The sequence below is a fragment of the Diceros bicornis genome, chromosome 8 (assembly GCF_020826845.1).
Source record: "Diceros bicornis minor isolate mBicDic1 chromosome 8, mDicBic1.mat.cur, whole genome shotgun sequence".
Lineage (NCBI taxonomy): Eukaryota > Metazoa > Chordata > Mammalia > Perissodactyla > Rhinocerotidae > Diceros > Diceros bicornis.
Genome location: NC_080747.1, coordinates 63255415 through 63271171, shown reverse-complemented (window position 1 = coordinate 63271171; position 15757 = coordinate 63255415). Strand labels below are relative to the sequence as shown.

General features: G+C 37.0%; 1 protein-coding gene across 1 annotated transcript in view; it reads right to left on the bottom strand.

Annotated features, from left to right (window-relative positions):
- Positions 1–8005: 8005 nt before the first annotated feature.
- Positions 8006–15757, bottom strand: part of MRPL1 (mitochondrial ribosomal protein L1) — a 78205-nt gene continuing 70453 nt past the window's right edge. Inside the window, exons 8-9 of the mRNA XM_058547328.1 lie at positions 10039–10120; positions 8006–8307 (exon numbers count right to left, since the gene is read on the bottom strand). Of these exons, the coding sequence (XP_058403311.1) occupies positions 8189–8307; positions 10039–10120 (201 nt within the window). The 3' untranslated portion in view covers positions 8006–8188. The remainder of the gene's footprint in view (positions 8308–10038; positions 10121–15757) is intronic.

The window sequence follows — 15757 nt, the reverse complement described above, 5'->3', positions numbered from 1 at the left end:
TTTGTGAGTTGCGTAGTGTGGTAGAATTAAAGGACGACGTGGGCCTGCTTCTGTTACCTCCAAGTAGTGATGGGACTGCTGCTGAAGTATCACCCGGTCCTTTCAGTCTTCACAATGGAGAACTCTTGGCCAAAGGTTTTTGGGGGAAGAGGGAGGAAGCCAGCTGTCTGGTTAAAGTTAATGCCAGATGGTGCCCTTCATCAGTGTCCTTTTAAAAAATATATACTGTAGTCCAATAAGATAGCAACTGCACAAAATGGCTAAAATAGATTTTAGAATCATACAGTGTGTCTCTTGGTTCACCTTCAAATCAGACTGGTCTTTGAACCTAGTGATTTTTAATCAAAGCTGGCTTTATACGAGGAGTATAATGTATGCACTACTGTTTTAAAACAATTAGTGTGAGTGCATGTGTGTGTTTTTGTATGACTGAGCCCATTCATCATAAATCTAAATTCATTAGAAATAATGTACCCATGTAGACTAGCAAAAGCGTATGTAGATGTGATCTCAGTTGTAAACAGAAAAATCTAATTCAATAAACTCTGTATCACCCCTCAAAAAAAAAAAAAAAAAACTACTGGGTAAGAACAACAATGTACAGCTACATAGCAGAGTGGGATCTTGAATCTTTATAGATTGACCTGAAGGTCTGTGCTCTTAATCACTATACTATCTCAACAATCTACCTTAAAGAGGTACTTGCTCATACTTACACAGAGACACATAATTACGTTCATCAAAATGATATATTGGAAAGAACATAATGTCTGTTATTAGGGAACTGGTAACGTACATCAGGGTACATTCATATTATGGAGTACTTAAAGCATTCTTTAAAATGTAGTAGTCATGGAAATAATGCTCCAGATATTGTTGAGTAAAAAATATTCAATTGCAAAACAATATATACAGTAATACTATCTATTCTTACACATGAAAAACCTACACATTCCAACAGGCAATTAACTGTGTAGATGCAGAAACATAATTTCTACAAGTATAGATGATCCACATTGACCCACACGGAAGGCTGAGTGGGAGAATCACAGAAGTTTTGCTCTGTCTGATTCAATCTTTTTACCATGTGAATCTGTTCATGTGTTTGTATTTATGTTTAATAAAATGAAATTGACATTTCTCGCTTCCAAAAAATAAATGGGCAACATTTTTTTGGCATTCAAAGAATATTTGCTATGTATGTAAAAATACTTTGAGAGTAACAAAGTAAATATTTTGAGTTCAAAGAAACATAGTTATTGGTTTCTTAGAAATCACAGGAGACATTTAATAAACATTCAAGCAATGAATGGGCCTTAGAGATAAGCCCCTTCTTTTGGTAAAGGTACTTCAGTATTCCCCTGGGGAATCACGTCCTACCCTGTATGCACTTTTGGTGAGATTATCAATTCTGCCTTCTCCTGACCAAGTAGGCCAAGCAGACTCTCTCCCCTAAGAATGTAAATCTTGAGTGGAGTGACTGACACAAGGCCAGAAAACAGAGCTGACTCACCTTGACAGCAGCTCTCTGAGGAAACTGTCCACTGGTTCCTGCTCCTCAGATCCCTTGAGCTGCGCTGCTTCCTATCCTTTCCAAGTCCCACTTGTTTGGCTTTTCCTTTGATTCTGTGAATCACTGTACATTGTTAGAATACATTCCTTCTCTAGTTAAGTCAGTCAATTTCTGTTGACCGTAACTGAAGAATGCTAACTGACACAGCTGTATGTAAATACATTCAATAAAAAGGTCATGACAACTTGGCAAGAAAGTACACAGCATTTAAGTTTTGCTTAACTTTTTGCCAGAATTTGCTTCCCTATAAAGTTTACATTAGTCCTAGCTCTACTTCTGGAGCTTCACAGTGTAAATACACTCCACCTTCCAAATGGCACATATTTAAAAACTATTATCATTTATCCACAAACACTTTCTCACCAAATACTCACTTTCTCAATTAAAATGTGTACGACTTCTAAATACTAACTAGAATGGCTATAATAAGAAGGACAATTCCAAGCTTTGGCAAGGATGGGGAGAACTTGGAACCCTTATGTATGCATTGCTGGAGGGAATGTAAAATAGTATAGCCACTTTGGACAGTAGTTTATATAATTTATATATTTAATAATTTTAAATGGACTTTACAAATAATCACCTACTGTAATGTCATCCTAGGCAATGATACCCATGAAATTGTGGTCTTTATGTGTTAGTCATATTCTCCTGTACTACATTAAAGACATATTTAACTATGAATTCATTAATTTTCTTTTTTAAAGAGTGAAGTAAGGTCCAGAGCTCCTTCTTTTTTCTTTTTTTGGGGAAGATTGGCCCTGTGCTAACATCTGTTGCCAATCTTCTTCTTTCTTCCTTTTTCTCCCCAAAGCCCCAGTACATAGTTGTGTAGCATAGTTGTAGAGTTGTAGCTTTTCTATATGGGACATCACCTCAGCATAGCTTGATGAGCGGTGTGTAGGTCTGCGCCCGGGATCCGAACCGGCGAACCCTGGGCCACTGAAGCAGAACACGCAAATCACTTAACTGCTACGCCACCGGGCTGGCCCCTTTAACTATTAATTTAAAATGTGGTTCACTTACCATCGAAATTCATTTCTGGTGCCACTAATGGTATATTTATTGCCCTTTGGGAAACACTGGGTTATTCCATTTAATTAAAAATTTGTATAAATTAATTTTTACTAAAACAATTACCAACTTACAAAACAATAATACAAAGTTTTAACAATGAGATACAGAAAGTGTTAGACCTTTCATTTAGCAAATACTTGCAAATTGCTTTGGTTGGCTTTTTTCAAATGAAAGTGACTAAAGAGCTGGAGATGTGGGAAACCTCCAGAGCCAAGATGTCTCCCTTCCTACTCTATACCCAACATGATCACCGCCATGTTATTTCAGGAAAATGGAGACCTCCACATGGGGAGACAAAAAAAAATGAAGTATAACAAAATGTTAAGCGGTTATTTAAGGAATTATGGGTCAGTGTTCTCTTTAAATTCCTCATTGTGTTCTTCTTTTCTCTACTTGCCAAATTTACTTAATGTGCTTCTATTCTTTTAAACAAAATACAGTAAAACTTTTTGTTCCTTTGGATACCTTCAGATGAAAACTGAATATTATTTCAACCTATTCCTTATAATAGTTAAATTTCTAATTTTATATTTTGATTCAAAAATAAAAATTTGAGCAGGGACCAGCCCAGTGGGGTAGCGGTTAAGTCTGCGCGCTCTGCCTTGGCGGCCTGGGGTTCACAGGTTTGGATCCGGGCACGGACCTACACATCGCTCATCAAGCCATGCTGTGGCAGCATCCCATATACAAAGTAGAGGAAGATGCACACAGATGCTAGCTCAGGGCTAATCTTCCTCAACAAAAAAGAGGATGATTGGCGAGGGATGTTAGCTCAGGGCCAATCTTCCTCACCAAAAAATAATAAATAAATAAATAAAATAAAAATTTAAGCAAAGATATCAATTCTTTCCTTCTTATTTTTTAAAGTACTGATATTTACATACAATCTTTTGTGACTAATTATGTTACTCTATGATCTCAAAACACTAGAAATAGGTATTTTGCCCATTATTATATGAAAAATATAATCCAAGAAAACTAAATGCCCTCAATGGCCAGAGTGGAACACAAAAACAATGAATTCTGAAAAATGGACCTAAAATCTTCATGTAACTATGGCTTGACTATTCTTAAAATTCTGTAGGTTAAGTGATATGATACATGGGATTTGCTTTTAATTACTCTAGCAGAGATGAGGACAAGCTGGGAGTGGAGGTGGACAGATGGAAGGGATAGATGTAACTAGAACAGTAGCATAATGTTGATAACTGTTGAAGCTGGAGGATGAGGAAATGGATGTTCTTTTTTTTTTTTTTTTTTTTTTGTGAGGGGATCAGCCCTGTGCTAACATCCGCCAATCCTCCTCTTTTTTTGCCGAGGAAGACGGCCCTGGGCTAACATCCGTGCCCATCCTCCTCCACTTTATATGGGACGCCGCCACAGCGTGGCCTGCCAAAGCAGTGCGTCGGTGCGCGCCCGGGATCCGAACCAGCGAACCCCGGGCCGCCGCAGCGGAGCGCGCGCACCCAACTGCTTGCGCCACCGGGCCGGCCCCCTGGATGTTCTTTTTTTTTCCAGTATATTTGAAAAACTCTATAAAGAAAGTTAAACAGAAACAAATAAAAAAACCTAAATATGCATTATTACCGAGTGACGCCTAAAGCAACCTCTGTTAATATGCCCAATAGAACAAAATGTACAAACGAAAATGATCTATTCCAAAACAAAGCTGCAAGTGGTCTATAAAGTATTTTTGCTCTTTTATTTGTATAGTCAAATGAAAAAAGAAGTATTTACCAGTAAGCACACTATTTAAGTTGTATGAAAGGTTATTATCGCCACCTACTGGACACTGTGATTACTTGCTATAAAAGCCCGATTGCTATGGAATAGGTCCCCCCATCCCACTCCAAGCATCTGGTCTTTAACAAGACAATGCTAAATAAAACCACTAGATTTATGTTTCCATGTGTGTTCATATTCATAATGTTAATTAATTATGTTATATAACATCACTTCTAACAATGTGAAATGCCACCTGTAAAAGGTGTATCATAAAATTTTTGTTAGAAAGTACATTGGTGATCATCTTATGATGTCCTTGTCTTACAGACCTCAGATTTTGAATTGTTTTCCCACAGGATTAGAATCCAGAATTTAAATTATTTACACATAGGGACAGACCAGAAAGCTAGAAACTAGTCCTGGCTCTTAAATTCAGTCCATTATCTTTTTTTTTCATCTTGGTCTTTTAAAATCTTGACTTTTATTACATATTTTATATCTTTTATAACGTGGCTAACCACATATACCAGTGATTCTCAACCCCGTGCATTAGAATTACCTGTGGAATTTTTAAATAAACTGATGCTGGTATGAAGCCAGAGATTTTTTATCCAGTTAGGGTTAAAAGAGCTATTAGTAGAGACCAGTGGTTCTCAAAGTGTGGTCCCTGGCCCAGCAACATCATCATCACCTGGGAACTTGTTAGAAACGTAAATTTTCAAGGTCCATCCCAGATCGCTGAGTGGAGCCCAGCAATTCGTGCTTGCAGGCCTCCAGGTCATTTGTATACAGGCTCAAGTTTGAGCATTACTAGTATTTACTAAAAAATTTTTAAGTTTTTACTCTTTTTAAATATGAATTAATTTACTGTTCTCTAAGAAGATTACAAATAATAATACGACAAAAGAGAAAGAGATTTATATTGAGTAATCTAGTGCAATTCTTTTTCACTTATAATCTAGTGCCTCTTTTCCAGAAGCATACCATTATAAACACTCAACATTAGTTCTAGTTAGCCAAAAGGAAAAATACTTTAATGGAAGGGTAGGGAATAATTTATTCATAGGCCAGTTAATAAGGCCCTGGAATGTTCTTGCCCAGAGCAAGTTTTCCAACCGTATTTCCTTGTTCTGGTTTGTTCTGATCAAAAAGGCATCTTTCTAATATATAATTAAGACCTTTAGCCATATCATACCTTTTAACCCAGGAATGTCACTTCTAGAAATTTAGAGGAAAATAAATTATGCTCAAAGATTTTCTCCAAAGCATTGTAAATAATTTTCAAGGGGACCTGAAAAAAGTTAAATACCCAACAACTGGGAAATGATTAGAGCATCAACGGGGTAGAATATTGCTCAACCATTAAAACGACGTTTTTCATATAAGATTTTAAATATATGGGGAAATGCTTACTTTATAAAATCATGTGTGTGCCTGTTCTCTCTCTTTCTTTCTCTCTGTCTCTCTCTCTCTGTCAATAGATAAAGACAATGGAAAGCACCAAAATATTAATGCTGGTTATCCCTGAGTAGCAGAATTATGAGTGATTTATTTTTTTATATTTATTAGTGTTTCTAAAATTTTCAATAAGAGTATACTTACTCTCTTAATCGAAGAAAATCTACAAATACAATAACAAAGCTTCTACTCAGTGAATTAGGATCTTCAAATAACGAGTAAGCTTTCAAAAGATGGTAACCGTGGGAAAGAAGTGGATATCTTTTTTCTCCATCTGCACTACTCTTTTCTCATCCCATCCTTCCAATTCTTTTACCTCTACATTCTTCACAATCAGTTCTGACATAATCCCATAACTAGAGATACCAAGAAACTGAAGGGTAATTATTCAGTATTTTAAAAATTTAAAACTGTTCAGTTAAATAGTTTATCTTATCTTAGAATATATAAAAAGGAGGTAAAATAGCCTAATGGTTAAGAGAACAGACTTCAAAATTAGACAGATTTAGGGCCCAGCCCGGTGGCGCAGCAGTTAAGTGCTCGCGCTCTGCTTCGGCGGCCCGGGGTTCACAGGTTCGGATGCTGGGTGCGCACCGACGCACCACTGATCAAGCCATGCTGTGGCGGTGTCCCATATAAAGTAGAGGAAGATGGGCACAGATATTAGCTCAAGGCCAATATTCCTCAGCAAAACAAAAAGAGGAGGATTGGCATCAGATGTTACCTCAGGGCTGATCTTCCTCACCAGGAAAAAAAAAATCAGACAGATTTAGGTTTGAATCTTAGTTTGCCTCTTAGGGGACCTCACAGAAGTTTCAATTTCCTTATCTGCAAAATGGGAGCAGCACCCTCCAAACTGAACTCCTGTGAGGATGAAATCAGAGGACGCGTATAAAGTAAGTAGCAGTAGGTACTCAATAGAAGGCAACGGCTGTTACTGTTTTATAATTAATGTTACAGTTGTTTTTAGTAAATAGCCTTTAAATTTTAATTTTCCTGTGGGAAAAAAGCTTAAGGCAGTACAGTGGTTGTTTACAGTCACTTGGACTTCTCAGACCACTAAAATTTCAAGAACAATTTGGGACGCCTACAGAGAGCTGTCAAAATATTCTTTACAAATATAAGTGTTATTAAAACTCACCAACAAATTTATCAGCACTATTATTTCATTTAAAAAGAGCATTTGGGGACTGGCCCCGTGGCGCAAGTGGTTAAGCGCGCACGCTCCGCTGCAGCCGCCTGGGGTTCGCTGGTTCGGATCCTGGGCACACACCGACGCACTGCTAGTCAAGCCATGCTGTGGTGGCGTCCCATATAAAGTAGAGGAAGATGGGCATGGATGTTAGCCCAGGGTCAGTCTTCCTCAGCAAAAAATAAATAAATAAATAAAAATAAAGGAGAGGATTGGCAGATGTTAGCTCAGGGCCCATCTTCCTCAAAAAAAAAAAAAAAAGAGCATTTGAACATCTCCTAAAAAAAGTGAAAGAAGTCGCAGAGTAAAGGAAATCACTCCCAAGAAAGGACAGTTGGCAAATGCATACCAAATTATCCAGATTTTTTTCATTTTGTCACATACCAGTAAACACTTAAGGACCAACACCAGTTTGCAAACTGGCACTTGATAAAAGACAATTTCTTAGCCTAATTCCTCATCCATAAATGAAGTTGTTCTATCTACCTCATGGGATGTTCATTCAACAAACACTAACCAAACCTATTACTTGCTATTAAGCAGAGGAACTCAGGATCAAATGATGTTAAGTATATGAAAATACTACATATAGTGCCTTGTAGATTACAAAGCACCATAAAAATATACAGCACTGTTATTACAAAAAAAACATGATTATAAATTAATTCCTAAGAGGAAAAAAAAATTTCCCACCCACGTGTTTTAATGGCTTAGTCATTTTCTATATTCATGCTATCACAAATCACATTCAGAATTTTTTAGAATGAACATTTTCCATAGTTTTTCTTTAGCAAATAGTCATATTTGTGACACAGCTCATGACTCCGCCATTCAGTCTTATGGGAACTGAGGATGTTACTTTTCCCTCAGATGGTATGGTTCTCAAGGGAAAGTTATTAAGCTAGAAATTGCTGCTATAATTACCAGCACGTAGAACTTAAATTCTAAGGAAGAAAATTTAACAGGATCTAAAAGGTAGGTTCAGACACAGAGAAAATTTTATTTTCTTACTTTTGAAAGTGTTGTAAGATTTTCCAGAGTTAAAATTCACTTTCAAGGATTATGATTAAGAAATAACAAGACAGCAAATGTAAAAATTATAGTTTTATAATTTTCTCTGTTACTTCTTAATCCACTGAAAATAATTTCACAATGCAACGCTTTTAGGCAGCTTCTTTGTTACTTTCTTTGGTTTCTACTTCTTTCGGCAACAATGGCTCGATCTTTAGTAACAAACCTTCACTTGTTGAACTACGAAGGAAAGCACGCACCACAAAGGGTCCTGGAAACAAAGACAAGGATCAATTTTCATTTTATTTCATAGATACCTAATGAGCAAATACAACATACAACAAGAAACTTTACAGGGCTCATGTTATATTTTCACTTGAGAAGTACTGATATTACTGAACTAATACAGTGAATTGTAAGAAAGGGAAGATTGTGTCATTTCTAGAGTAGAAGACAAACTAGCCGTACTCTAGAATATTAGAGATTTATCCTTGAAACGTGTATTCACTAATAATTCATTTCTCTCTTCCAGAAATGATCACCTAGAATTTGTTTTATTGTAAAGTCAACAGCGAAGGGAGCAGGCGGTGATATTTACATTTGATGGTAACATTCTAAGTATTTATTTAAAACAGCACAGATGCTACCTCTGTGTTACCAAACATTGAGTAAAATTCCCTAAAAATTAAAAAGCTTTTCACAAGAACAATGTTAAGGGACTTCATTTAAAACGGCAAAAAGAGGATAACTACGTTGTTTTTAGAGATTTACTGTCCTCCATTCTACTCCTGCTATAGTCTCTGAGGATCCTATACTGAAATCAAAGTTCTCCATGGAATAAAAGAATACACACACATACAATTACTAAGGACCACGGCCATATCTAGAACAAAAGAATTAACAAATGAGGTATTTATTCACCAGTGTGTCTAACTCCCAAAGAAGAGGAAAAACAGCTTGAGATTGTGTTTAATTATACGCTTGGTCATAAAACTAAACCTGACAGATTACTATAATGGTAAGCCTACAAGTGAATAGTCAATTCAGTGTAATGGACCCTGGCTTGGCTTCAACCAGCCGTGAGTGCAATTTGTCGGAGGAAGGAATGTGAATGGCATGTAATGCGATGATAAGGGCACTGGACGTGTTCCCAGCCTACAACACAGCTTCCACATCTCCATCAAGTTTCACTGCTCTCCATGAATTATCTCGTTTATAAGAAGTGACTCTTATGACAGGATTAAAAACCTTGTTTCTTTTCTAAAATAAATAAGATTAAGAAAGCCAATTGCTGGTGCCAATGACAAAGTAAATGGTCTGGCTTCAAAATATCACTTCATAAATGATTTTAGTTTCTATTTAACACCATTGTAAGTTTAAGGCAATCAGTTAACATTTTTCTTTCAAATTTTACTACATTTAATGATAGAAATAAATGTGGGAATTTACAAAGGTTTCAGAATATATTCCTTATTTTTTTGTGTGTGTGTGAGGAAGATCAGCCCTGAGCTAACATCCATGCTAATCCTCCTCTTTTTGCTGAGGAAGACCGGCTCTGAGCTAACATCTATTGCCAATCCTCCTCCTTCCCCCCCCACCCCCCAAAGCTCCAGTAGATAGTTGTGTGTCATAGTTGCACATCCCTCTAGTAGCTGTATGTGGGACGCGGCCTCAGCATGGTTGGAGAAGCGGTGCGTTGGTGCGAGCCCGGGATCGAACCCAGGTCACCAGTAGCAGAGCGTGCACACTTAACCGCTAAGCCACGGGGCCGGCCCAGGATATATTCCTTATTAATGTTAAAGAGGTCTCCCCTCTAAACAACTACAACTTGTTAAAAAGGTAATTAGGGATCTTTTGGAGAATTAAATTCTTTTTCTCTAATCCCTGGAAATATTGTTGCTACTGTAGTTGCATATTAACTTGACTGTTCTCTTAACATAACATTTTACATTTTTAAAGTATCGCAGGGCTACAAGGAAGTGTACCCCAGCAAACCACTTACCCAAACTCAGCGGTCTGTGCCTACAAACTTCATTGATAACTGCTTGCAGATTGGCAGCTATCTGGTCACTTGACATATCCAGCTGAAAGAAAAGGATATATAACATTAATGATGTGAAAGTGAAAAGATAATACAATTTTTGGTAACTGTATCACTATTTATTCTAGATAGTGTTTTTCAAATATTCAACTAATGCAAATTATCCTACTGTGACCCTACTATGAAAAAGAAAAAGGTTCCAGAACTCTTCTTTCAGAATGCTACATTTGCATGTCTTTACGTGAAGACTTAATTACCTTATATAACATATTATAGCAAAGTGTTTTGAAGTTGTTCCACTTGAGATCCCCTGACTTCCAAGTAATTTCCCCAAAGGATATCCTGGGGCAGAAAACACCATCCCCCCCACCCCTATCCTCAAGGAATTAGTGATAGTTTCTCTTGCAGTTATTTGTTCATTTACTTTTAGAAGAAACTAAGAAAACGTGTAGAAATTAATGCTTTCACGAGTCCAAAATAAAACTACTTGATGACACACATTCAGACAACACATATCTCACACAGAGACATTTTCAAGATACTATGCTAACACTCTAACTACGCAATAATAATTATCCTGCTACTCAGCAAAAACTACAGTAAGTAAATATATAGTGAACAAGCCCTAGTCATAAAACTCCTAAGCCTGGCTCACATCTTTGGAAAGCCTTTGCATTTACCATTCAGTTTCAATGCATGTTGTTATTCTTAAATATACCAGTTAAAATCAGTTCTATTATATTCCAATGTTTAGAGGATTTTGCACTTTGACAAATGAATCAATTTTTTAAAATTCATATAAAACTTATAATTGTATAACTGGCAAAAATCATGCAGTAAGAGTTCAAGTTCAAACAAGATTTCTATTTTCAAATGACTCTGAGACTTTTGTGAGAAATGTGCTGCATAAGCATAATGAGAATTCCTCCTGAAAAAAATGATTCTCATCATCATCAGACCACATTTATTTGACACTCACTTGGGCACAATGCAGTACCCAACCTTAAATGAGAAGGTTTGGACATTACTGGAGGAATTTTCACTTTGTGCCAATCCATAAGTGGGAGTTCTGAGAGGAAAATCAAGCAATTCTTAGTTCACCTTATTAAGTCCACAGACTTTAGACTTTAATTTGCATTGAATCAAGTTCACCAGCAGACCAGGCACCTTACATTTGCTATGTTAAAAAAGAGAAGAAAACAAACAAAGCAAACAAAACAAAACACTAAGGGTATGGACATGCGTCCCTGTCTCCTTTCTTTCCTCTCTAATTCTCCACTTTACCTGAAATTGTCCTTTTTTCTATTATCAACTGAAGTAACCACCACAGCTCTAAATAAGTTCCTTTACTCTTTGTTAAAGACCTATACTTATCTTAAATTTGGGAAAGTAATAGATACAAGAAAAGGCAAGATGTCCAACATATCTTTCTTGTTATGATCTATACCATTATACTAATATACATTAAACTTAGATTTTTGCAACTATACTTTCTGCAGACTTATATTGCCATTTCTACAGTAAGCTAAAATAACAAAATATGCTTTAGATATGCAAAACAATTACTTCTCCTGCAACTTTCATTATTAGGATGCCTTCACAATGATTTCATTAAATTTTAAAATATATAAAAATGTTTTTAAAGTTTATACTTTTGTCCAAATTTTAGCATGTCTAATGTTTAGTACTATGTCCTCTACTGAATTTTAAATTATATTTATAGCCTAAATCCTGCATTTGACTTTTTCTTTTAGATATTGCACAAAATTATGAAAAAATTATATATTTATGGGCATAACTGTAATTACTTAATTGGCTAATGATGACAAGATAGCTACGTACAAAAACATCATGCTACAGAACGAGGAGTAACTATTTTGCCCTGTAGTGGACAATATTTTAGCTAAACTTAGATAGTATTGTGCCTGTTATGTATTCAAATACACACGTATGCACACACACAAATATAGTGCTTAACATATTTCCGTATCCCCTTCAAGGTCAAACCATCCCCTTTTTTCCCTGCTGTACAAAGTCTTATGCTCTGCCATTGAGAATCTGATAGATAATATCATCTCCTCAAAATGGTCATCCTTGCCTTCATAAGACCACAAAATGTTATTGCATGGGAAAACACTATGGGAAGTGCATCATGAGTTTGACCAAAACTTGCACAGGAAATTTATTTGGGCTGACAATGATCCAGAGATAACTCAGGAAAGCAACATCTGCAAGCTTCTGTACCTACATCTCAGTTACTCTGTACTTCCCACAGTACTTTCCCATGCAATAACATTTTGTGGTCTTACAAAGGCAAGGATGACCATTTTGAGGAGATGATATTATCTGTTAGATTCTCAATGGCAGAGCATAAGACTTTGTACAGCAGGGGAAAAAAACGGATGGTTTGACCTTGAAGGGGATACTGAACTATGTTAAGCACTGTATTTGTGTGTGTGCATACGTGTGTATTTGAATACATAACAGGCAAAATACTATCTATGTTTAGCTAAAGTATTGTCCACTACAGGGCAAAATAGTTACTTCTCGTTCTGTAGCATAGATGTTTTCAAGAAAAGACTGCTTTACTGAATCCTACCTTCTGCTTAACCTCTCTGATTATGTCAGAAATAATTCCCTGAGCAGACGAGATGAAAGACTTACCAAAGACGTCAGGGTAGTGGCTCAGTGGATACAGGTGAACTCTATCTCTTTGCTTTGACTTGCACATTTTCCTCGTTCCATGCAATTCCTAATCTTTGTCTTCAATCATTTTCTACCATTATGAGAAAACTAAAAAACAGTGGTTCTTAACCATTTTTTGCCCTTTTGAGATGCAGATGTATGCAGAGCAAACCGTAGTCATGAGAGTGTCTAAGGTAGTAATTCTTAAACTTTTTCCAGGTTATCAAACCTTGCTTCAGAAAAATACACACAGGCACACCAAAAATTTAGCATGAGCTTTTAGGGTCTTCAAGGATTTCTGATTAAAAGAAAGAGGAAGAGAGAAGAAAGGCTCCTGAGGAAAATGTCTCAGTTAAAAGGGATCCCTGGACCACACTTTGAGAACTGCCAGTGTAGAGGTAAGTCCGTTCAAACATTTTGAAGGACTAAGGACAAGAGTGTGGGAAAGGATTCAACTTAATTTTTTACATTTTACACAGGATAGAACTAAAAAAAAGAAAAAAGAAAAGTATGTATGCATAATTTTTAAACAATCACACATTCCTCCTAAAGTGGCCGACTTTCGTCACTGTAAATGTTCTGACAGCCTCCAGATGACTGATCATCTCTATCTGGAAACTACAGAGGGACTGCTGCTTTGGATAAGGCACGTGTTAGAACATTTGACCTCCAAAATCCCTTCCAAATGCAATGTTCAAAGATTATATAAAGGGTGACCTGGCATATGGTTTCTGCAGATGGGCCAGTACTATTAATCCCCATGACTCTTAACAGTCTAAACCAAGAAAAGGAAGATAATCTGTGTATCCTCTATACAATATTAAGGAAAGTAGTAATAATAATAATCGATTGAGCATCTCTACTTATTGAGTGCTTACTCTAAGCCAAGCTCTGTTCTAACCATTATACAGATATTTTTATTCATTCCACCCAAGAATGCTAAAGATGGGTACTATTATTATTCCTCTTTTACAATTAGAAACTGAGACTCAGAAAACTGTAACTTATCCAAGGGCACACACACAGTAAGGAGCGGCCCATCAGCCACGTGCACGAGCTCTAAAGGGAGAGAAATGTGGGTTTGAACCCCACTTCCACTGCTTATCAGCTTGTGACCCTGGACACAGCTAGTAAGTGTTGCTTATCCTTAACGAAAAGTAAAATATCTGTTGCCTGGAAAACACAAATGAGTTTGTTATAAATTAAGGAGAGAAAAAGAGGAAACTAAGTGAATTACTGAAAGGAAAAGAATAGGCATTTAAGTGGGAAAAACATGAATTTTTCTTTCTGCCTAAGGAATCCTTTACTCTTTCCCAGTTTTTAGATGTTAACACCATACAATTTAGCAACATATACTTGGCCCCCACTCTTTGTCAAGCAACATGCTGAAGACAGAAAGATGAGTAAGATACAAATCTTGCCCTCAAGGAGCTTACCATCTGGTCACTAAACTATAACATCACAGGTGCCACTCTAACTATATGAACAAAGTGCTCCAAGGGCATAGAGGAAGAAGTGATTGACATTTCACAAAGAAGGCGATATTTAAACTGAATTTTAAAGGATGAAGATTTTTGAAGGACAAGGGATCTTCTAGGCAGAGGGAGCAGGATGAGGTCATGTGAGAACAAGGTGGATCAGGTGACCAGGAGGTAGCTCACCATATCTAGGCCCACGGTTGACAACTCAAATGCCTACAGTGGCCAGAGGAGGTAACATGCATGATTGAAGAGGACTGGGTTTGCACGTATATGCAAACAGCACCTGCATGACACAGGCTGTGCAGAGCTGGAGAGCATTGATCCGTAAGAAGGAGGCATTAGCTACTCGGCGCTAACAGACTGTTACATTGAGGGCTGTGAGGCCAGTGTTATGAGAACTCCTGACTTTTCAAGAACAACTACAAATCTGGATTTCTATGTGATCTCGTCTAGTTTTTAAATGTTGATTCAACAAAAGAAAACAAAACCACTATTTGGGCCCAACAAAATAAGTCTGGGAGCCAAATTCAGCCTGTCAGCTGACAATGTGTAATAACTCTAGACTTCAGGTTGCATCACTGAAAATAACAGGAAATACTGAATTTGAACCTAACATAGTGACTTGAGACCACACTGCAAAAAAGATCTGAACGTAAAGCTCAAGATTTTAGAATATATCAGCCATGAGAAGCTATTTAATGTTTCTAAGCAGACAAATGGTTTATTTGGTCTATGTTTTAGAAAGAATTTTAGAGGAAGGGTGTAAAACAGGAGTGGGCAAACTTTCTCTGTAAACGGTCAGATAGTAAATATTTTAGACTTTGTAGGCCAATGGTCTCTGTTGCAACTACTCAATTCTGCTGCTGTAGCATGAAAGAAGCCATAGACAACACATAAATGAATGACTGTGGCTGTGTTCCAAGAAAATTTTACTTACAAAAACAGGTAGAGAGCTGAAGTGACCCACAGGCCACAGTTTGCAGTCTCCTGAGGTGGAAGACAGACTGAAGGATATTCGAGGAAGTGAATGGGCAAAAGCAACCATTAATTTTTGCTAGAGCAGAAAAGATTTTTGTTGTGTTTTTTAACAGAAAGCTTTGTTGGGTGCTGACAGACCTTTGATATCCTACTATGCATGTACTATGCAGGTGAGGCAAAAAATGTTGTCAGGCTAAGAATTGCACTGACATTTAAAATAACAGTAGGAAAAACACTTAGCAATGTTTCAATAGCTGTAGTAAATTTTATATATGCACTTGAAACAAGATGTGGTACGAGGCTTTTCTGGAAGTTTTTTCAGGACCATGACCAGGTCCTAAAGCTGAAAGCAAAAGAGGAATTTACTATCCTATATTCTAATGAAAGACGCCAACAATTAAAGCCACCAAAAAGGTCTTACCATAAATCAACACCCTTCCTAAGCAGAAGCAAGCTAAGTGAGGAGACAAGGCTCCAAGAGGCTCCTGTATAGAGATCAAGGGGCACCTGCCAGAAGTGGAGGTTGGCTGGTTGAA